Here is a 23,144-nt window from a genome sequence, read left to right as displayed (position 1 = left end):
AAACATTGACTCTTTAATTGTAATTTACAAAACCCGATTGTGGAATGTGAAACCCTGCCTTCAGCCTCGCTTGTAGCATGGCTTCTTGTCTGGATGGCACATGCACTGCATCCTTTGACAAGATAGTTGCTAAAGGATGCAGTGCACATGCCAGTAGTGATCTTATGATCAGCATTAGTATCATCTAGTTGAGACAGTGTTTTTTTACTGTTCACCGTTGGGGTATTTCAGTGAAGTATGTGCCTCCCAATTCTTCCATGTCAGCTTGGCTTTCTTTGCTTCCTTCCTTTCATTCTCTCATATTCACAGTGTTTGTCTTCCCTTCTTGCTGATTCATACTTTCTGCTTCTCATATTCCTGTCACACTCTTTCTCTCTCTCTCTTTCTCTCTCTCTCTCTCTCTCTTCCCATTATGTTCTCCTCATATCTGTCTTTCCTCTCTATTTTTCTGCTGGAGGCTTTGCTTTTTTTTTTTGCACACACCGGTGCCTCCCACTTGTTCCTCTGTCTGCCTCTGTCTACCCCTCTCCTGTTCATTTCTGTCCGTGTCTCTCACATGTGCTGTGGTGATACTTTTGACCTTACACTGTTAGGCTTATCAACCTGGCATGCTGTTCATTCAAACACATGGCGTGGCACAGAAGTGCCAGCTGAATAGGAGTTACAGCTGTGGATGTCGTGCTCGTGCGTCTGTGATAATTACCATGGCTGTCAGCAGGGTGGAACAGGAGTAGGATGATTAATGTTTTCACACACACAGCTGTAATGTCCAAGTACCTGTGTGAAGGCTGTCATCTCCCATAGCTCCTTACTGCCTAAACCACATCCTTTCCTTTATGCGCTAACTGACATAGTGCCATTTGTCCGTCTGAAAAAAATTGTGTAAGCCCATCTCAAATGCCAGGCAGCGGGGTAGTTTATTGATCAAACTGACTATCAGTGAAGTGGACAGTCAAATCCAAGCCCCATGATAGTAAGTGTTCAAGTTCCAGTAGCACTGACTTTTGCCTGACCCCGTGCTCTGACCGTGTACTCAGAGGGGGGCAAGTCGAAAGGGGATCAATAAAGTGTCACATGATGCATTATTAACCTACATGTTCCTGAACAAATCCCCAAGAAAATGAAAGCCAGCAGAATTTAGATCAGTGTCATCATCATTACTCTAATTAGTGCCTCAGATTTGTGCCCTACAGCAGGTCTGGGATCTGGATATCAACATTACAGACCATAATGGCCTGATTGTGGTTGTAACAAAGTGATAGAGTTCCATCACCTGTTTTTCTAAGCAGCTGTCTCAAAGATTAAAGCCCATTTTCAATCTGCTGCTGCCTGAAATCCCCTCAGGATGACATCTTATTGAGTTATTTGGTCGTCTCAGGGAGATGCATTGTAGCAGTGACCAGGGTTTGGAATAGAAACAGCCGTTCATGTTAGTGGGCTTGTCGGGGGTTGACGCAAACTCAGATTTTCAGTTGGTTTTAGAGTGAAGGTTTGGGTTTATGCAGTATAAACATTTTCCCGTTTGGAACCTTAGGGTACTGTCAACCAATCTGAGTCATGACAGGTAGGAACAAATAATTGAAAGTAAACTCAGAGCCCATTTTAAAAACCCTCTTTACCTCAGGCAATGACCAACTGTGTCTCTGTCCCGCCCTCCCTCCCTCAGTGAGAGGCCGGAAATGTTTCCTCTCTCTCTCCCCTGCAGCTTTTTTCAAACCTCCTCAGCCAGCAAGAGGAATGCTTCAAATTCCTCAGTCACCTAGTTCCAGTCTAGTGTCCTCATGCAAGAAATAAGAGGGAGGGAGACAATCAAAAAAAAAAAAAGAGAAAACACAACCTCGGAAAAAAAATAAAATGGAGCTGTAGAGAATCTTTAGAAATGATGGGACTCTTTTTTTTCTTTATGGATGGTGGCTTCGGGTTTCAGCATCCTACAGTGTGCAGTGTATGTAAACGCTCACCATGGTGTCTGTATGTTATTATTAAGGATATGTTTCGTTTGTCTTTTGTGGTAGAGGTCTGTTTTGTCTTCTCAGCGCTGGCAACATATCCTGTCTCAGTCAGCAACTAAAAGGAGTGGCCAGAAGGCAAAACTGCAGGGGGAGAAGACAGTAAGACAGAAAAGTGGGTGGAAGAGAGAAGGAGGGGGGGGTAGTATAGAGACAGTCTGCTAAAATGAGATAGGGCACAGATACACAGCACAGTCAGTGTGATAGGACACAAATAGATTATGAGCTGCTACTTTGGAGCTAAAAAACCAAGCTGCCAGTGAGGCTTGTAGCATTGTGTCTTTTTAGTACTACCCCTTTTCATTCAGTGAAATAGTCATGTGGGCTTTTTTGTGCATATATGAACACATGAGTGCACACTTTATATGTAATGTAGGCCTATATGCACAGATCTTCAGCTACAAAACACAAGTGTAAAGGCGTATGTATGTGAGAGAGGGGGGTGTCACAGAGGGATCGGCCAGGGCAGTGGGGGAGGTAGCGATAGGTGAAGGAGTTTCCAGTTAGGAATTTGCTCTTGTGTGGTTATAATGGGAAGATAATTGGGCAAAAGTCACTGACTTGATGGGAAAGCCTTTCTGTTATTTAACCTAGATATTTCAGCACAGCATCTTTGTCAGCGTTGTTGAATGAAGTGTAGACTCTTCCAGTAGACCTGTCAGTGTTGCGAAGTTATCTCTTGACATTTTTTCATGTCACTTGAGCCCCAATTTGACAGGTGAAGTAGTGACAGTGCCCTTTTCTCTGCAGCTTATTATAGAAAAACTCTCTAGATAGAAGAGCCTTGTAATACTGGATTGTACAGGCCAACAAATTTGTATAAAAGACATGTCTGAGTAAAGTTATGAATGATTGAATTAATCAATTAATGAATGAATAACAGATTTCATAAATTACTGATGAATCTGTAGCTGAAAAAATCAGAAAGTAAATACCAGCTAAAAATCTATCTCACCTTCTTTTCCAGGATTTTGAGACAAAGTTAGAAAAGTTAAATTCAAAGGCATTAAACACATTTTTGATCATCTTTACACCAGAACACTTCAGGGTTTTGTCTAGCCATTTCATGGAGAATTTGCTCTTTTTAAATGATCATAATTTGTACACTGCAAAAAAAACTCACTCTCTACTTCACCCACATCACAAAGATCATGCAATCCTTCTGGAAGTTTTTGAATTGACAAACGTCAGTAGCCAGAGGAAGAATACCAGCTCCCAAATGTGACACTAGATCTTTGGCTTCTAGAGATAAAGAAGATATGACATGTGATTCACAATCTCACAATGTTTTCAAACCACTTTTCTTCAAAACTACAATAAAAGGGCACTTTTTTGAAAATTAACATAACAACACTTATTAAATATACAGCATGATCTTCTTAGAAACAGAGTAAAGCTCTTTTACCCATGTAGAACTGTATGATTTACTCCACATAAACACGTTTTTATGTATCTTCAGAGAGCACTGTATAGCTCTATTCTGTATAGAATCTGCATTTTTAGATTTGTTTAAGCCCTACACCCCTGCAGCATAGTTTATCATAGCAGAGACACATGCATCATGGAATTAAGTATATGTAGAATAGCCAAGATCATTACATGATTTCAGTTTTTAATGACAAAGTCAACAAGGGACCCAATTTTGGTTGACTTGCAGTTGAAAATAACAGGAAATGTAACATTTACTTTGAACTGTAAACATCATAAAATACAAGTCATTTTGCATTTTAACTATAAAGAAAAACACATTAAATTAAAGTATAAAGAATGTGAATTGAATAGAACCTGAGAAAAGCTACAAATATAAGAATGCTATCAATAAAACATTTATTACTGCAGTTTTCCTGCTTAGCCATGTCTTTTTGGTATTTCTTAACATATACAGTGATAACAATGTATCTGTATCTCTATATCTCCACATTTTAGCCAATAATATAGGGGCTGCAGATGTATCAGTTAGGCTCTATTAGGTAGACACTTGATGAAAGATGATAGCTCAGCAATACTGAGCCGGCTGAAAGACAAGTAAAATAACAGAATAGTTTTCAGACGTAGCAGAAAAAGCCCAGGTGAGCCCTTGTTGATCTGGTCAGTCTTAATTAGTGTTTCCCTGCTTGTTTCCTTCAGTAGCGCTGTAAGTGAGTGTGTGTATATGTGTTATCGAACATGTTTGGTGGAGTGCAGTGAGGCCAGTATCTGGAGCAGAGGGCACGCAGGGCTCCCCCTCTCTCTAATGAGCACTCCTGCTCCTTTCCTGCGTCTGTCTGTCAGCCCTGCACTGCACCCACAGTCTATGTGCCCAGCCAACCATGCATCCTTTCCTCACCACCCAACCTGCCAGGGCAGAGCCTCAGGGGGCTGACAGACTTACTAGAGATCCAGGCCTCAGGGGCCTTCAAAACATTCCCACCGAACACCATTAAAGCGCAGTACAATTACTGCCGATGCCTCAGCCATATGGAAGCAGGCAGAGAATGTTACAGGAGTGAATTGGAGGTCTCTTAACAGGAGAATAACAGGAATTAGAAAGTAATTAAACAATGAATAAGAGAGTTTGATTATCTGAGAGTTGCAGCGCAGTGGAGCGAGAGCAAAAGAGAAACACTGAATGCCAAAGGAAGCAGGGCAAGGATGAAGAGACTGGAGTGATGAAGGAAATGATATATATCTCACTGATGCATGCAACAGGGCTCAAAACAAGAATGTATGATTACTTGTCATTTCAAGGTATGAAAGAATGTGCGGGATGTGTGTGTCTGCATGTGTGTGTGTTGGCCTTTTTGCTCAATAGATTCTAACATAAAAACAGTCACCTTAAAATAAGGTCATGGTCTTTTCCATCTCAATCAAGTCATTCTAATAACAATGCCTCTAGGTTCAGTGTCATTTTGGAAATGTGTGCCTGTGTCAGCAGTGTCGATGTCAATCAGGCTCAAATAATGTTGATGCTTTGTGCTCCCACCAATCTGGTCTGTCTTTCTTTAATTTATTTTTTTTCCCAGAAACCACGAGCGAAACCGAGGCATTCCATCTCCAAACCCAATGAAAGCAACTACTTCGGCATGCCACTGGCCACCGTGGTCACCCCTGAGAGGCCAATCCCAGTCTTCATTGAGAAGTGCATCCGTTTCATTGAAACGACAGGTACAAATCTGTTCTACTTTACGTATTAAGGCGCCTGCAGATGCTTAATGGCATCCGGTCATACACAGCAACGGCTGTTGTTTTCAGTCATTTATTATTATTAGTTATAAAATGATTTCAAAGGATCCATCCTTGCTCTGTGTGTGCTGCATCTGCCTCCCTTCATTATTATTATTTTTTTTTATTTCCCTGCATTTTTGCCTTATCTTAATCCTCCTTCCTGCTGGAATTGTTACCTACTGTACCTACCAACGCTAAGAGTGTAATTCTGTCATCCTCCTTGAATCGTGCTCAGACTTTGTGTCTATGTGAACGTGCACATGCATCTGTGCTTTTGTGTCTCCCTTATTCTTTGTTCAGGTTTGATAAAGCGTAGTGTTTGGCTCAGATGTAGGCTTTACTCGTGGGCAACTCCAGGGACATGAATCAGGTTTTGGTGTTACCTTACGTCTCCATAACCTCAATAGTCAATAAAAGCAAAATTAAGTGTAATAAAGCCTATGATAAAGGTCCTTATTTGCATATGCATATTACATGAATATCATTACTGATTGTTTGTATGGAAGCTCCTAAACTGGTGCAAGTAATAGCCAATCACGGTGGCTGTCTGTCTCACAGTCAAAGTATTTTGTGCTAGCTTTAGAGTGAGTCATCAGAGCCACAGTCAGATGAATGGGATGATGAGAAAAGCCAAGGAGGATTTGAAGCAATGGAGTGTAATGTTAGAGTGGTTGTATGTATTTAGCTGAAATACTGTAGGTTAACCTTAACTATGACGTATATTAGCTGGTGGTTTGGTGTGTTTTAGCCAACGGGTCTTCAGTCTGTTGTCACCAACCATCAACAACCTCCTCTCCCCTCCTCTCCTCTCCTCTCCCCTCCTCTCCTCTCCTCTCCTCTCCATTTCTCTCCCCTCAGCTATCCACCACATCTGTGGTTGGATAGCCTCATCTAACCTTGGTACCCTGTTGCCCAGATGCCAAACCCCCTGTCAGTCTGGTCTGGTGCCCCACTGCCCCAGGACTGCCAGCTTGCCCCTCACCCTGCCACCAGCTGTTACGTTAAACCAGAGGCGACTTAGTGGGGGGTCAATGCATGTGTATAGATGTTAGCACACATCTCCTTATTCTTGGCTGGGCTGTGACCAGGATTGTAGAAAGAGTGAAGTCATGAGTCAGTCTCCCACCCCTCTACTGCCAAACTTCTCAAGGTTTTGTATTCGTTTAATTTTTCAGATTTTATTTATTTACTTTGCTGTTTAATTGCATTTTCTGCTCTTTTACTTAAGTGGAGGATTTGCTTGTGGTCTTAAAATCCCAACAGCTTATCAGCTCAACAGAACTAACTAATACCTATCTAAACAACCCGTCCCAGAACAATTTCTCTATTTTACATTTACCTACTAATAGTAATAGTGAAATGCTTATTTATTTATCCATTTAGACTGGTTTCAAAAATATTTGGTCTCAAAACAGAAGAACACTTCACATCTATTTAGTGAGGCAGGTGCGTAAGAGCAGGAAGACACACTCGGTTACATGTATCCTACTGCTACAATAAGATCTGCTTTAAAAAACATTTGCATATCATCAAGTCTGACCCTGCCATCTTTATGGGGCCTTTTATAAGGAACTACTTGCAGACATGATACAGTACAGGTACATTTGATTTGTGAGTTAAATATTTTTGCCCGCTTGAATTTTGAGAGATCTTATTTATTTTATGTAACATTTATTAATCCCTTAGAGGTTCATCTACAAATGCAACCTGAAACATTTGGGGATGGATTTGTATGAGTATATATTTCTTAAGTCTGTAGTTTATGCGCCTTCAGCAATCATTTATCTTTTTACAGTAATTTACCTAGTCAACATGGAAAAAATTAAGGGCACACTTATTATTTGTCACTGCATGGAGTTTTTAATCTTCTACCCCTTTTGTAAGATATCGGAAACTGTTATATAGTGAACTGAGCTTTAATAATTGTTACTTTCTATTGCTCGTGGGGTGATGTGAGTGGTTGCAGGTTTACAGCCTCTTCTATTTAAGATGGCTCCTCATGGTCAAAAAGCATTTGCTTGATGAAAATCTAGCACTGAACCATTGCAAACAAATTCTTTATTCCAAGTTAAACAGTGTGCGGGATTTTTTAATTCCTACGTCGGAAAAATATTTGGTCTAAAAAATAATGGAATCAGCCTATTAGAATTTATAAGTTTAACTGTAAAATGTAAATTTCCCCATGGTTGCTAAACCCCGTCATATTCCCAGGAAAAATAGATGGACATTGACGTCTGTGTTTGTTACTACCCAGATACTTGGGTTTGAATGTTTGTCTTACAGCTAACTTAATGTGGTTAATGTGTTAGGAGACTTTATTACACATCTAAGTAATGTTTACTAAAATTATCTTCACTCCATTGCATAAAATTCTCTGTTTATTGCCTTCCATGATGTGAGTTGCCTCTGAGCGAGTGAGTTTGTCAAAACATTGCTGTTGCTTGCTGACAAGTCATTGCATTCCACTGTAATCTCTGTCCTGATTAAAGAGTCTGTATTTGCGGGTTACTGCAGCCTTACAAAACATCCAGCGCCTTCCTCTGTGTAGGAGTGTAGGGGCAAAGCTCTAGATAACAAGGCATCGCGTCAGATTTCACCTCAGCCTGTTCAGCTGTTAACTGGAGCAGTCACAGTTACTTCTGGATGAAGGAGAAGAACTGGTTGAATATGCGTTTTTACACTTACACACTGTGTATGTGTGTGTGCACATGAAGATGAATGTACAGCTCCTTCAGAGGTGTTTTTCCACTTTTTACCCTCACTCATTCCTTCAGTATTTCTCCTAATCCTCTGTTTCCTCTCCCCTCCTTTCTTTGCGTGTCCTTTTTTCTCCTGATCCACTCATCCTTCGCCCTCTGTCTCTCTCAGTACCTTCACTTGTCAGATGTGATTTCTTTCATCATCCTCCTAACCCATATTTCTATTTCTTCCCTTGTCCTATTGTCACTTCTCTCAATTAATTTCATTTTTCTTTCTCCTGCTATCCCCTCCATCTCTTTCCCCCCAATCATTGCTTTCTCTCCTTCCTCTTGTCATCAATGCTGTGTGTGTGTGTGTGTGTGTGTGTGTGTGTGTGTGTGTGTGTGTGTGTGTGTGTGTGTGTGTGTGTGTGTGTGTGTGTGTGTGTGTGTGTGTCCGGGCCTGTTTTAGCCAGGGGGTTGCCAGGTAATGTTCTGCCCCATAGCTCCCTCTGTCCGATCAATATCACAAAGTAGGAAATTGGATGAACGTTTGGGCTCAGCTCTTTTCTACGTGTGTGTTTAGCTTTTGTTCTTTGTGTGTGTATGCAAGTGTGAGTAGTGCAGCCTCACACATCTTACAGTAAGATCCACTAGGAGTATGTGCGCAGAACCATTTTGTTTACATACTAACACATGTGGTGCAGGATGGCAGACCCAGACGGGGAATCACTGCGACTGGAAGGGGAAATGAGTTACAATGTGTTATTGAGTTTCGATTGTAGTTGCTGGTAAGTCAGACTTTACTTATCCTGTATCTGCATCTACAATCTGTGCGTATAATGACACACACAGGAAATTACCACACAGCGCTGACACTGTGTTTGTCACAATAGTGTGAGCTGATAATGAGTGACATTGTGGGGCTGCTGACCCTGGACCTGCAACTTTGACCCACATCCTTCCCTTTACCCTCTAACGCAGACGAAAATACTCACAGCTAACTTAAACCCAAACCCAGCGTCGCTGATAATCCTCTTACAGTCTTGTGTTGACAAAACTTGACTTTGACTTGGGCACTGTGATATAAAAAAAATGTGTCCCAAGCCAGACAGAAATTCTGAATGTATTTGAATGCTGGCACTATCGACATTTTGGCAGTTCATGTGCTAATGTACTGAAGAAAAATTCAGTTTTCTGCTTTTATATTTTCTATACTAAAGTCTTTCTTTTTTTTTTGCTTCTCTTATTCATGCTTCATAGCTCACTCCCTTTGTCCTTGAGAATAATGGGAGTGGATGTGGTATTTTGTGTTATTTTCATGCATTCTGAGCTTGTAGAAAAGCAGCTATATAAAATCAATCCACAGTGACTGCTGTTATCTCTCCTCAGCTCTGGCTTTCTCTCAGCGTGGTAGCCGCAGTGCGCTCTGCTCTTGGGTGCCGAGGTGATGAATGTGTGTTAGCGTGTGCGGGCATATCTGCTGGCCGTAGGAGCCTCCATAGCGACGTAAAGGGCAGCACCCAGCGACTGCCTGTCTCCATGGTGAACTATGAAATCAGCCTCTGGGCTGCTGAACCCAGAGAATCGCTGGGGTCTGGGCTGATGCGGGATCAGCTGGAGTGTTGTCAGACAGGAGCACAGCTGTTAACTGCAGGAGCATTTATCGCACTCTTAGAGTTTCTGTGATTGCAGGTTCCCAAGTGTTTGTCTGGTCACTCTAGGGTTGTTGGAAGCTCTGAAGTCACCATAGATGTGTTGTGTGTTTGGGTTCTTATATGCGTGTGTGTGTGCAGTGCATGACGATAAAGGCACCGAAAGCTGAATTATCTGTCCTAATATGCACTGTAGTATGGATTGATGTTAGCCGTCAAGAAAGGAACATTATCAGAAGAAGTTATACTTTTCATCACGGCTAAAGAAGAGGATACAGAACAAAACATTTGTTTGTTGCAGGAAGTGCTTGTATTTACATTGACCCCAGGAAGTGCTAGTGTTTTGTTTGAACCTCAGAGGAAGAGGATGCTGCTGTCTGTTTTGGAGAGCTCACCTTTCCAAGCCATCATGTAAAAACTCTTTATCTGCTGACTTTTCTTCCACTCCCACTGCTTTGAGGCTCCCCTTCCATTCTTTACATTCTCCTGCAACCTCCATCTTCTCTGTGTTTTGTTGTTTCAAGCACATTTCCCATCCTTCTATGTATCCCCCCTTATCTTAATCCCTTTATTTTTTCTCGTTCTCTCTCTCATCGGTCTGACCCTGACTCCTATGTGTCCTCGCACTCCCCCCACTATCTTTTCTCATCTTTGGGTGCTTTTCCTGTTTGCCACTATCTCTCTCTCTCTCCCCTCTCCCCTCTCCCCACCACTGCTACACTACTCTCCCTCTCCCTATCTGTCCTCCCATCCCTGTTTTCCTAGTGTCTGGCTAGAAAAGCTTTTGTGGATAATTGATTGGTAGAAGGAGGAGATCGATGCCGTATGCCTTGACTGAGAGCTCTCTCATTTCCTCCCTGCCTCTCTCTATCTCTCCCTCTTTTTCTGCCACTCCCTATCCCCCTCACTCCCTCTGGATCGCTCTTTGTCTTGCTGAATCGCGAGCAAAGTGTGAACGAAGAGGGAATCAAGGGTAGGAGGTGAAATCTAATCTTTTTGTAAACTGGGAAAAAGTATTAATGAACCAAAATGAAGTGAGCTTTCTCTCCCACCACTTATCCATGTGCCTTTCCTTTCTGTCACTGTCCTGCTTTGACTCGGTTGCTTGTGTTTTTCGTGCCTGAGTACGTGGCTGCACTGCTAAAATACAAGACTGAAGGGGAAGTACTGCAAATTACTATCAAGGGGTGCACAGTTCTGTATCACCATAATTAAATTCATTGAATTTGTGAGGTATTTACTAAGACTACATATGTAAGTGACATGATATGTTAGTAAAAATATCAGACCGCTCCTTTCCTGCTCTTTTGCCTTGTACTGTTGTAGATGAATGGAGCACTCTCATTAAGTCACCTTATATGCATCTTTGAATTTGCTGCAGTATCCTTTATTGCTGTCACTAAAGTTAGATGGACCAAAGTTACCTATAAACTTCTCCCTCTGTGTGTGTTCAGTAAAACGCTGCCGCAGACTTTACACCTCCTTTATCCAGATGTCAAAATATCAAACACAGTCTCCTCTGCTCTGCTGCTGCCAGTGGGTGTATTTTGCGCCTCTAAAACAGAAATGCGTTAAATGCATGTTACAAGAGCTCAAACATGCAAATTTTAGTGGCGCTGCCTTTCCTCCGTTTTCTGGCACAAAACCTTCTTGTGACACTTCAGTAAATATGGATGCAGTTTGACTGTCTGAATGTCTAAAGAAAAGCTGCAAATCCTAAGTAAATAACCTCTTAAGATTGAAGTTGATACCAGATGGTCTCAGAACTGCCTTTTTAAAGTGTGTGGCATTAAGGTAGCCTCAGTTTGTCCCAGTGCACCAGTGGGCTCTTAGCAGGCCTGCAGGAGTGCTTTATAGGTTTAATAAATAGTGCTTATACTGTGTTTAGATGGAAGAGGACATGGGGAGAAGCCATTAGAGCAGCCTGCAGTAGCTCTTCTTTTTCAGCCCTTCAGAATGAACCTGTATACCTCATAATGTATCAAAGGGATTTATCTTAGAGGTGATTGATCAGCCACTATGAATACTTGATAGTTTTTTTTTTTGCAAATTAAACACAATAATAACTAATAACATGCTCATAACATTCCTCTTTATCTCTCTCTCTCTCTCTCCACCAGGCTTGAGCACAGAGGGCATCTACAGGGTCAGCGGGAACAAGGCAGAGATGGAGAGCATGCAGCGCCAATTTGACCAAGGTGTGTTACTCTCTCCTTACAGTGCTCACACATACATGTGCTCGTTCGTGCCTCAGCAGTACACTTACAGGCTGGGTATCAAGAAAAAGCAAGCGTGTGTATGTCTGCTTCTATCTATAACAAGCCTGAATCCCCTTAATTAACCAGGGAGCATTCACTCTAGCCAGGGAATTGGCCTTTGCTTCCTTTTAGACAATGGAGCTGCCTCCTCAATCGTCTACCTGCTCCCATGTGCGTGTGCATGTTCACACGTGTGCATGCTCACACATGCTCCCAATGTGCGTCTCCATGCGTGTGTCTGTCTGGTGCGGGCAGTTAATTACCTCCAGATTGGTTTGGTTAATGAAGCATGTCGCTGCCGAGATAGATAGCAGAGCAAGATGGCCTGTGTATGCGTGTGTGTACGTGTACGTCCGTAATCAGAGTTGAAGCCCCGGTTTGAATCATTCTGAGCCTCAGGCCATCGGGACAAGACAATTACAGGTGCAACTACAGCACAGGTGTCTCATTGCTGCACTGAAGACGGCACTTCATAAGTTCCCTTAAGATTCAAATAACTCATTGCAGCAGAAAGCAGCCGCAGAAGCACCGCTCTTTTGAAACGCTCTAAGTGGGAGCTCTCCTCTGACTGTTCAAGAACTCTCTAACCATATCTCTATTACTTTTTTCTTTCTGCACATACTACCTTTTGTTAAGTAAAAAGTTACCAGAAAATGGCTTTTTTAATTAAGCCTCTTCCTCACATACACACTCATAGCGGTGGTCTAGAGGTTTTACTGTTTTAGCCTCTGCTGTGTGTCTTTCTTCTTTTATTCAAGAACGTTTAACAACAGAAATGATCCAGTGGAATATCAGCAAAGATGCTTTTTTTTTTTTTATTTCTTAATTGTGATTAAGTGATTATGGCAGCCCTGTTTGTGCAGGCATGTGAAAGCAATGCCTACCACCATACCCAGGTTGAGGCAAACTGACACTTTGCTGCACAAAAATATAAAATAAAAGTCAAAGGCAGGAAGAGCGATTGAGTTTTGAGACATATTTTCAAGGTTTTGTTCACCTTTATATTGGTACAACTTTGATGGTATTGTGCCAGTCCTCTGCCCTGAAAAATTCCTGGGTGGACATTAAATGAAGAAAAGTTTGAGTACCAACGGTACAGCAAAAATTTCTAATGGTTGACAAATTTATATTGTCTCATGTTGTGTATCAATTCACAGCCCAGTCTGTGGGTGACTCAACATTTTCAAAGCAGGCTTCACAAGAGTGGTATTTTTTTACAGAGCTGTTATTTTGGAAAGTGTTTATAAGGTGTTTATTTTGGCTTCCTCTCTTATATACTGCATACATGTAAGATTGTGATGTGTGATTCAAATTTCCTTTTCCATTTTTTTTTTTTTTTTTTTTTTTTTTTTTTCCCAGACCACAACCTGGACCTGGTGGAGAAAGACTTCACCATGAACACAGTAGCAGGAGCCATGAAGGCCTTCTTCTCAGAGCTCCCGGAGCCTCTGGTGCCCTACAGCATGCAGGGAGAGCTGGTGGAGGCCTTCAGTAAGTCCTGGGGCTCTGGTGTGAGGGGACGAGGGTGCACAGGGATGTGGGCAGAGTTGTTCACTAAAACCTGAGGTGTATTGGATTTTGCCTGAAATCCTTTTCCCTTCATTGTAACTTTTCTTTAACCTAACAAGCAAAACTCTTGCAATCCTATTCCATCCATGGGGAGAATTGGATTTGCCACTTGGTGAGGAGTTGGAGAAGGGAGGAGAAAGGGAAGGAGGAGAGAATATTCAAGGCTTTAAGGGTTTAAGGACAAGCAGGAGGATGTAGGGATGATTGCACATGATGGAGGGATGCAGGAGCGCTATGGATAACAGCAGTCTGAATGAAGTCATGAGAAAACAGTCATATTTTAGATAAATGAGGCTGCTCCTGCGCTCTCCACCTCCTCTCTTTTTCTCTTTGTGTCCTGTAATCTGTCGGAATGGAGATTTAAGGCATAGCTTAGTCTTGCATCTTGCCAGAGAGATTTACCCCAGGGCTGCAAGGCTGTCACTCACCGAGCTCTGCGTGTGTGTGCAAATGTGTGTGTGTGTGTGTGTGTGTGTGTGTGTGTGTGTGTGTGTGTGTGTGTGTGTGTGTGTGTGTGTGTGTGTGTGTGTGTACGAGTTTGTGTTTTTAACGGCCCCGGCGAGACCCTTCAGCCGTGACAGAGACCTGATAAAGCTCCTGCAGTCTGCGCTGCAACAGAGGAAAAGAAGAGAGAGTGAAAAAGAAAAGTGAGGTGGAGTTAGAGACAAGACAGCTTTCATTTGGTAGGAAATAGCAAATTGGGCTTGGCATTTCAGAATTTTATTTATTTATTTAATTTTTTTTAAACTGTTACCAGCCCGGGAGGTGGAGAAAAGGAGGAGGTTTAGAAGAAGCTGGGTTGGTGGATTTTGGTGGCTGTTGTCATGGTGACATTACTTTAAATAAGCTGTAGGAAGTTACGTTTTGATTACTGATGATGGATGTACAGCGGGGGGGGGACTTGGGGCTGTGTGAAGTCATTCAGCCTCAAATCTGTTTTTGATCCACACTGACCTCATTGTGGGAAAACAAACTCAAATTCTCTGATTGTAAATCATGTTTGTGATGTGGAGGAGAACATCTGCTGTTCTCACTGCTGCTCTCTGCCTCGCTCACATACACACAGGATGGACTGTGTTAGCGGGTGACGTCAGCTCTTCTGACTCACTCCTTGCTGCCATCAGGCTTAACACACCCAGTGGATGTGTGTGTTTGTGTGTGAGTTGCTGTAATCTGTAGGACACTGTGATGGGCGGATGCTTGGTATGTTTCTCCTCTGGAATGTGTGTGGTCTTTGTTTGATTTTTTTTTTTTTCTGAGAACTGTAGTATGGAGTCCTTTTTGAATCGTGTGTGTGTGTGTCTTTCTGTTTTCATCACAGGGATGTGTGAAACTCGTTCTATTGTAGGATCAAATCACTGTGTCCTGCACAGATTTTTGTGAGAGCTGAATCCAATTGCTTTCACTATGCTCTTCCAACTATCCTCTCGTCCACTGTACTCACCCCCCTATCCCTTTTCTTTACTCTCCCCTCTCACTGCCCTGACATCTTTTCCTCAGATTCCCCTAATCTTTTCTTTCAGGCACTTTTCTTCCCTCATCTAACCTGTCCTCTCTCTCTCTCTCTCTCTCTCTCTCTGCCACCATTCAGAGATCAACGATAGGGAGCAGCGCTTCCAGACGATGAAGGACATTCTGCGCCGCTTCCCCAAGGAGAATTACGAGGTCTTCAAATATGTCATCAGCCACTTGAACAAGTGAGTGAGTGATGTGGTCAGAGACGGCCTCTGACAGCCGTGCTGACTACACCGCCGGTCAAGTGACCTAGCAGTGACATCACCGAAACCAGCATATTGACAGAATAGAGGTTGAACGCAGTGGTTATTTAATCTCTATTTGTATGTTGATGTTTATGTGTTATTAGCTATGTCATCTTACATATGACAAATTGACTCCTGTGCTTCAGAGATACAAGGTAAACTTTGTATTCTCAAGTATATTATAGATCAGTGGTTCACAACCTGAGGTTCAGGACCCCCAAGAGGACCTAAAATAAATCTGAGGGCTCACATGAAGATTAAAAAGAAAAGAGAAAAAAGAGCAAGAAAATCATGTCTTTTACACAGTTATTTTTTGCTTTTTTATTGTCTAATAAAATATATGTTTGCTTTGTGCTTATAAAAGTCCTTCACAGTCTAAGACGTATAACTCACTCACTCTTTGATTCAGCTGTTCACAACTTATGTCTACAATAACAACATACTGCATCATCCTAAAATGCCCCAAGCCAAAAAGATTGGGAACCAGTATAACATAAAATATAGTACAGTTTTTCAGGATGAAAGTGTGGACTGGGCACCGTATAAGCACTTGATATCTGAAGCAGTGGAATTTTTAGCCATGTTAGCACATTGCTCTGGCAAAGGAAGTGTTGGTCAACCGGTCCACTGTTTTGGTCCAGACTAAACTATTGTATGGATTGAAATGAAATTTTATAGAGACATTCATGGTCATCAGAGGATGAAGCCTGTTGCCTTTTTTGATCTCCTGACTTTCATTAAATGAATTGAATTAATTTAATACTTTGATTAATTTTACAGGTATTTAGTATTAAACCATTCTTCTATCGGACTCAGCTGTACTTTTTGTTTAGTTCTAATTAACAAATGTTAGCATGCTAACCAGCTAAACAAAGGGACTTGCTAAACATTTCCATAAACAATGTGAACTTGCTAGCATGCTGGCGTTAGCATTTAGCTTACAGCACCACTGTGCCTAAGTATAGACAAAAGACAAAATATTGGCGCTGCAGTAATCAATTAGTCAATTGCAAGGAAATTAATACACATTTTTTGATTTTTTTTTAAATTGATTAATATTTTTTAGGCAAAAATGCTAAGAATTTTCTGGTTTCATCTTCTCCAGTGTGAAGATTTTCTGCTCTCCTCTGCTTCATTGTGAACTAAATACCTTTGGACTGTTAGGTGTGCAAAACAAGATGATGATCAGCTAGGATGTGGGGAAAATTATCAGCAGATGAATCATTAATGAAAATTGGGGGCGTCGAGTAGCTCAGTTGGTTGAGCATCCGCCCCATGTGCAGAGGCTAAGGTCCTCGCTGCAGTTGGCCCCGGTTCAAGTTGGACAGCCCTTTGCTGCATGTCATTCCCCCTCTCTCTGCCTCCCCATTTCCTGTCTCTCTCTACTGTAATATCAATAAAGGCACAAAAAGCCCCCAAAAAATAAATAAATTAAAAAAAATAATGAAAATTTTTCATTGCAAACCTACAGTGCACAGTACCCACCTCGGTAGATTCTTCTGACAATTTTAGAAAAGAGACCCCAGCTGTTTTCATTGCCTGCTCTGTAATTTGATTTATGTGGAGATTTTAGAGGACACCATCAGATTTTCTCAGCAGCAGATCATTTGAAGCATCACAAGTTTCCTGTGGAAACTGAAGAAATTAATTGTGGTCACTTCATTTCATTATTTTGATTTCTCTGTGTTTTCCAGGGTGAGTCAGAACAACAAGGTAAACCTGATGACCAGTGAGAACCTGTCCATCTGTTTCTGGCCCACACTGATGAGACCAGACTTCACCACCATGGACGCTCTGACTGCCACCCGCACCTACCAGACAATCATCGAGAGCTTCATCCACCAGTGCGCGTACTTCTTCTACAATCAGCCTCTGGCAGACGGCCTCCCTGGCTCCCCCACCTCTACGCTCTCCTCTGGGGGAGGAACCTCCGCCTACTCCTGCATGGCTGGAGGCTACTCATCCTCACCGACTCCGTCCCCGACTCCCTACGTCCTCCCCGCCACCCCTCCTGTCATTCCACACTATGGGCCTCCTATCCACCACCACCACCATCACCACCACCACCACCACCAACACCACCAACACCATCAACACCAACATCAGTCCCCACCCCACTCCCCACCTCCTACCCCCCAGTCCCCAATCCCAGCCCTGCTGCCGCCCTCTCTGCATCCTCACCACCCCCCTACGGAACAACACACGCTGTGAACCAGGGATCAAGGGAAAGAGAAGAAGGAAAAAAACGAGGAAGATAACAAGATTGAGAAAGGTTTAAGGGTTCAGAAATAGAGATCTTGAAGTTTGGGAAGGGACTAAAGAAGATAAATTGAAATGAGAACAGGAGGTAGGAGGAGAAGATGGGAGAGAATGAGTGAGCCGCAGTATGTACAGGGAGAAAAACCTACATATTTGGGAGAAGAAGGGGGTGTTTGAGCCTCCGTTGCTTTTAGAATAATGGACACAGACACACACAAGACAGAAAAGGGGAACACTGATGAGCCTCTGAACTGACAGAATGATCTTTTTCCCTCCTCCCCACTTTATCCCTTTGTCTCTCAGTCTCACTTCATCTAGACCTGCCCTCCTTGCCTTATAGAGAACCTACACACAAACACACTAATGAAGAGTGAGATGTTGCCAGTAACTGTTAAAGGGACTCAGGGAGGGACTCTGAAGTCAAGTGCAGGGGGAATGTGAACTCTGATACGTTGGGATTGCTTCACACACACACACACACACACACACACACACACAAACAGCAACACACTTGACACAAACATCCAGTGGCCATTGTGCCTCCGACAACCATTCTCCTCAATCCCATAGCCTCTAACTGTGCTGGGAATTTTGTTGGCCGGCAAACTTTTTTTTTTTGCAAACGGACCTACCTGCTGTACCTACCTGGAGGCCGTGGCTGGGACAAAGTGGAGGCAGAGAGCGAGTCCTGAACACGTTTGTTTATTTCACCACTGTACGGAGAGGACTTAAATAAGAAACACGTGTTGCTACTCACCCAACAGGATGTTCTGTCCTCCGCAACTCACACATTCCTAACTGTCAACCACACACACACACACACACACAAGTGCGCACACACACACACACACACACACACACACACACACACACACACACACACAGACACTCAGACAAAATCAGTTTCAGTCGACACAGTATGCCAAGCACAGAAAACAAAAATCTCAACTGACTGGATCTTGCTGGGCAGCAAATTGGAGCAAAGGATTATGGGTGCCCTCAAACCCTTGGCTCCACCCATCTCTCTCGGTTTGAACTTTGACCTCATGCCCTGTCCTTGTAAACAAACAAAGCAAGCAGCTTAAAAAGTAGATTTGCTTTTTTTTTAATTGGTCTAAATCTCGATTCTACATTCACATTCCCATGGTGTTTTTCTGTTATGTTCTTCATTTGAGAAAACACACAGACCCGAGCCTATCTGTCAATGAATGGACTTGTGTGTAAGTGTCTGGCTGGCTGACTATCTGTCTGTCTGCACCTGTATCCATGCCTTTTTGTTTTACCTGAATTTACCTGTATAAGGCAGATAGTGGGAATAATTCCAGTGTTGGACCTTCACCTGTCATGTTACTTCACTCACGCTGTGGTGGTTTTAAAAGTGAGTCAGTGCTGCAGTTTTCATAGTAAGGACCTTGTTCAAAAAGCACTTTTCTGAGCACTTTGAAGGCACATTTTAAATTGGAGCTGCCATGACATGACAGCCACAGTTCACTTTATTGTCAGTCCACCCTACCCTCTTTCTCTCTCTCTCTCTCTCTCTCTCTCTCACTCTCTCTCTCTGGGAGCACACCACTGACATCTAGAGGAAGAAATTAATATTGCAGCCATAACCTCACTTCCACTACTGCATGGGCGTAGCACCATTTTCCTGCTGTGGTTTTTGTAGCATCAGATTCTCTTATAGGTCCAATTGTCGAGATTCATCTTCGTTGTATGTCTGATGAAATTAAATTTAGAGCTCATGAAGTGTAAGAGTGTAAATAAAAGAAAAAAAAACGCAGTTTTAAATTTGGTACACATCAGCTGAGATTACATAGATCCAGGCTCTGTTGCCACAAAGCATGTGGCCACATTGCAGTTGGTTAGACATGCAGTGAATGAAATTGCCTCTCTGTCTTTTGTTATTAGTTTCCACTTCCCTGTGTGCACCAAAACACCCAGCCATTTGTAAAGAAGTGCATACCACCTCCAAGATGAGGAAATGATGACTTACATGATTGTGGCACAATGTAGCATTACAGACCAGAAAGTAAGAGCTGGGAATTAGGCTCAAGCCTTGACAGGTGGGAGGCTTTGGCTTATGGTTGGAAATAATTGGCAACCACCACTCCAGGCCTCAGCATGCTGTCCTCTTAGGACACAGTGTTATGCCTCTGGAAAGGAGACTCAAACCTGCTCTCAGTGGACTCGAAATATAATTTGCAAGAGTGTAACCACTACACCAGATTCCCCCCTAGTCATTCCCTGTCCAAGAGAGACAGTTGGGTCTGGGAGAGACAGCAGACAGAACAGACAGTCCATTCATCCGTCTGCATGACTGGAATGGAGCATCACAGAATTCCTCGGCCCGGCCTGCTGTTACCATAGAAACCAGCGAGATGGGACTCGAGGAGAATTGCTGAGCCCTGATCGAAGCTTTTTAAAGTGTGTGTGTGTGCACGCATACGTGTCTCTGTGTTTGTGTGAGCTCGAGAAAGAGTGTGCGCTTGCGAACTTACGTGTGTTAACGCTAAGCAGATGCTCGCCAAGGTCACTTATTCTGTTTGACACTAAATTGCATCTCTGCATGTCTCCCTAGATTGCCCTCTCTGCCCAAAAGGAAAGAAAAAACCCTTTTAACAAATCACTGAACTCTTAAAGGAGCTTTTATCAGTCTACACTACCTATTTACCTTATGTGCGGGTGTATTTGTGTGTTTGTGTGTGTGCTATAGAGTTATTAAGAGTGAATGTTTGGGTGGGTTCGAGCTAACATGCTAGCAAGCGGTGCTTGGCAGACGGCCAGACACCAGCGTGATCCAAACAAACGTGAAGGAGAGGAATGCAGTTCTCCTTGCGGTCATTACCCCTCTGTGTAACCCTGTTAGCTCGTCCAGATTACACACACTGATCCTCAGAGAAAGTGTGAGAGAGATGAGATGGGGGAGAGTGAGAGGGAGGGAAGACAGACAGACAGCAAATGGGTGAATGGGATCATTATTTGGGAGACGGAGGGAGGAAGGAGGGGTACCACTGGTACTTGTGTGTGTGAACGTCGGCCAGTGGCGTTCCCTGTGTATATCAATGTGTTAATACTGAACTGACTGTGAGGCAGCCAAAGACTGTGGAAAAAAGGGTCGAGGTAAAGATGGGAAGCAAAGTGACAGTTTAGAAGAACAATTGAATTAAAAATGTGACTTTGGTTCAGCGGTAATATGTGGCTGCATTGCTTTTCTTTTTTTTTTTTCTTTTTTTTTTTGCAACAATGGTGACAGATGTCTGTTAAGTTAAAATGAGAAACAAGCAAAACTATATTCAAATGGTTGTTTATTGGTATGTTAGGGGTCTAACACTTTGCCCTTTAGTCAGTGGTGATAGAAAAAAAAAGTTTCTTTTTATGTTTTATTTTAATAATTAAAAAATACAAAGCATTTTTTTTTTTTTTTTTTTAACAATTTCTTTGTGAACGACTGAGAGACCAGCCCAGTATAGTGCATGATTTCTTCCCGATCAAGGAAGAGGGCTCCACCACTCTCATTATTTAAAGAGATGATAAAAAAAAAAAATATTAAGAAATGATGGGGCGGGGGGGAGAAAATATTAAAAAAAATAATAAATGAAGTACTGTAAACTGAAAAGATAACATCAAACAAAAAAACTGTCATTATTTGCTGAGTATGGTAATTTGTCTAAATGGGAATGGTGTATACAGCAAGGCCTTATGTGATCTGTATCATAGTTAATAAATCAAATCTTGTAAAACTCCTGCTTTTCTTGTCTCCTTGTTGCATGTGATTAGCTGCTGACATGTGGAACAGATATGGAAAAAGTCTGAGGAGAAAAGTGAATGTACCAGGACACAGTTTGCAGTGACTGGAAATAATTATTTGTCATTCGTTCCAGTAACTTCAGACTGTGTTAAGTATTTACAAAGTCAAGAAATAAGTTATTTAATAATAGTTAGATGTCGACATGCATCTCGTCCATCCACCATTGCATGTGTGTACTTATTACCAGTTTTACCAAAGTGAGAGTTTTTCCTTCATTTGAAATTCTTACAACACTTATTTTTAAGTCTAACATAAATATGTTTACTCTCATTACTATCCTGTTAATCATCTTGCAACCCCTCAGATTTATATTGTGACGCCTTATGGGGTCAAGCCACGAAGTCCAAGGAACTCTCTGCAGACCTCTGAAATCAAAATTGTGGAGAGGCATAGATCAGAGAGTAGGGGTATAAAAACATTTCTAAAGCTTTGAGTGTTTCAAGGACTCCAGTGGGCTCAATAATTGGGAAATGGAAGAAGTTTGGAACCACCGACTATCCTAGAGTTGGCCGCCTGGCCTTAGTCAGGGAGGTGCCCAAGAACCCAACAGTCACTAACAGAGCTTTAGAAGTCCTCTGCGGAGACGGGAGAACCTGCCAGAAGGACGACTATCACAGCAGCACTCCATCAATCAGGCCTTTATGGTGGAGTGGCTAGATGGAAGCCACTTTGAGTAAAAGGCATATGACAGGATGTTTGAAGTTTGCCAAACAGCATTCAAAAGACTCAGAGAGCATGAGGAAAGAGATTCTCTGGTCTGATGAGACAAAAATGTAATATATGTAAAATGTAGGGAGTCCATGACGAAAACCTGCTCCAGAGTGCACGCCACCTGAGACCGGAGTAATGGTTCACATCTCTGCATGCAAATGACCTGAAGCATACAGCCAAGACATTGTTGGAGTGGCGTTGGGACAAGACTCCCACTGTCCTTCAGTGGCCCAGCCAAAAGAACAGACTTAAACCTCATACAACATCTGTGGAGAGACCTCAGGCTGGCAGTCCACACATGCATCCAATTTGATAAAAGTTTGAGAGGATCTGCCACAAAGAAGGGAATAATGTGACAAAATCCAGGTGTTTCTAAACACACAAGAAGACTTGACGTTATAATTGCTGCCAAAGTAAGACCTGAATACTTTTGTAAATGAGAGATTTCGGTTTTTCATTTTAAATACCTGGTTTCACTTTGTAATTATGGGTTATTGAGTGTAGAATGATGGGCACACATGACAATTAAATCCACGATAAAATCGTTGTCTTGTTCAAGGACACTTCCACACGTGGAAGACCTTACAATTAATGGCCAATCTGAGCTACAACCAACTCAGAAACTGTTGTCGGCTGCAGGAACAAAAATACACAGCAACCCTGATACACTTTTACAAAGACAGGCCCTACCGACACACAAAAACACACTTATATTGGATACAAGAAAACAAAGTAAAGAGCAATTTCCAAAATCTATTGTCAGCTGCAGTACAGTTTGTGTAACACTGTTGTTAGTAGAATATATTTCATTTTAATATAGATAGAGGCATTTACAGTCATGAGAAGGCGTGTTCATTAATTTGTTCCTCACTGCGCTCTAAAACGTTTCACAAACAAATGCGATAATCTTTGTGCCCCCGGACTGTTGCTCTGTTGTCTCTTCACACTGGTGAGGGACACTGAAGCCACATGGGGGGACCAGACGAGGTCACAGCGGCCCACGAGACCCTCGTGGGCTCAGCCTGTGCCATTTCAGGGTGATGTAAGGACTGCGGTCCCTGTGAGGGCGACGTGAAGGCCTCACTGCCATTTCATGGTGCCCTCATCTGACCTTTTCATTGAGTCAAACCAAAGGAAATCCATGTCCATGACCTTTGTGGTGCATCTCTCCATTCTGGCACAGGAAAAAAAAAAAAAAAAAAAGAGCAGCTGATTGGGAATGAAAAGGGCAGG

General features: G+C 42.5%; 1 protein-coding gene across 1 annotated transcript in view; it reads left to right on the top strand.

Moving 5' to 3' along the window:
- The window catches only part of arhgap35a (Rho GTPase activating protein 35a), a 65,706-nt gene extending 44,572 nt beyond the window's left edge, over positions 1 to 21,134 (top strand). Inside the window, exons 3-7 of the mRNA XM_056375209.1 lie at positions 5,012 to 5,153; positions 11,667 to 11,744; positions 13,164 to 13,295; positions 14,965 to 15,070; positions 16,828 to 21,134. Of these exons, the coding sequence (XP_056231184.1) occupies positions 5,012 to 5,153; positions 11,667 to 11,744; positions 13,164 to 13,295; positions 14,965 to 15,070; positions 16,828 to 17,344 (975 nt within the window). The 3' untranslated portion in view covers positions 17,345 to 21,134. The remainder of the gene's footprint in view (positions 1 to 5,011; positions 5,154 to 11,666; positions 11,745 to 13,163; positions 13,296 to 14,964; positions 15,071 to 16,827) is intronic.
- The last annotated feature ends 2,010 nt before the right edge of the window (positions 21,135 to 23,144 follow it).

This window comes from Seriola aureovittata, chromosome 4 (genome assembly GCF_021018895.1).
Source record: "Seriola aureovittata isolate HTS-2021-v1 ecotype China chromosome 4, ASM2101889v1, whole genome shotgun sequence".
Taxonomy (NCBI): domain Eukaryota; kingdom Metazoa; phylum Chordata; class Actinopteri; order Carangiformes; family Carangidae; genus Seriola; species Seriola aureovittata.
Note: the sequence above shows the minus strand (reverse complement) of the source record. Positions and strands in the feature narration are given on the sequence as shown.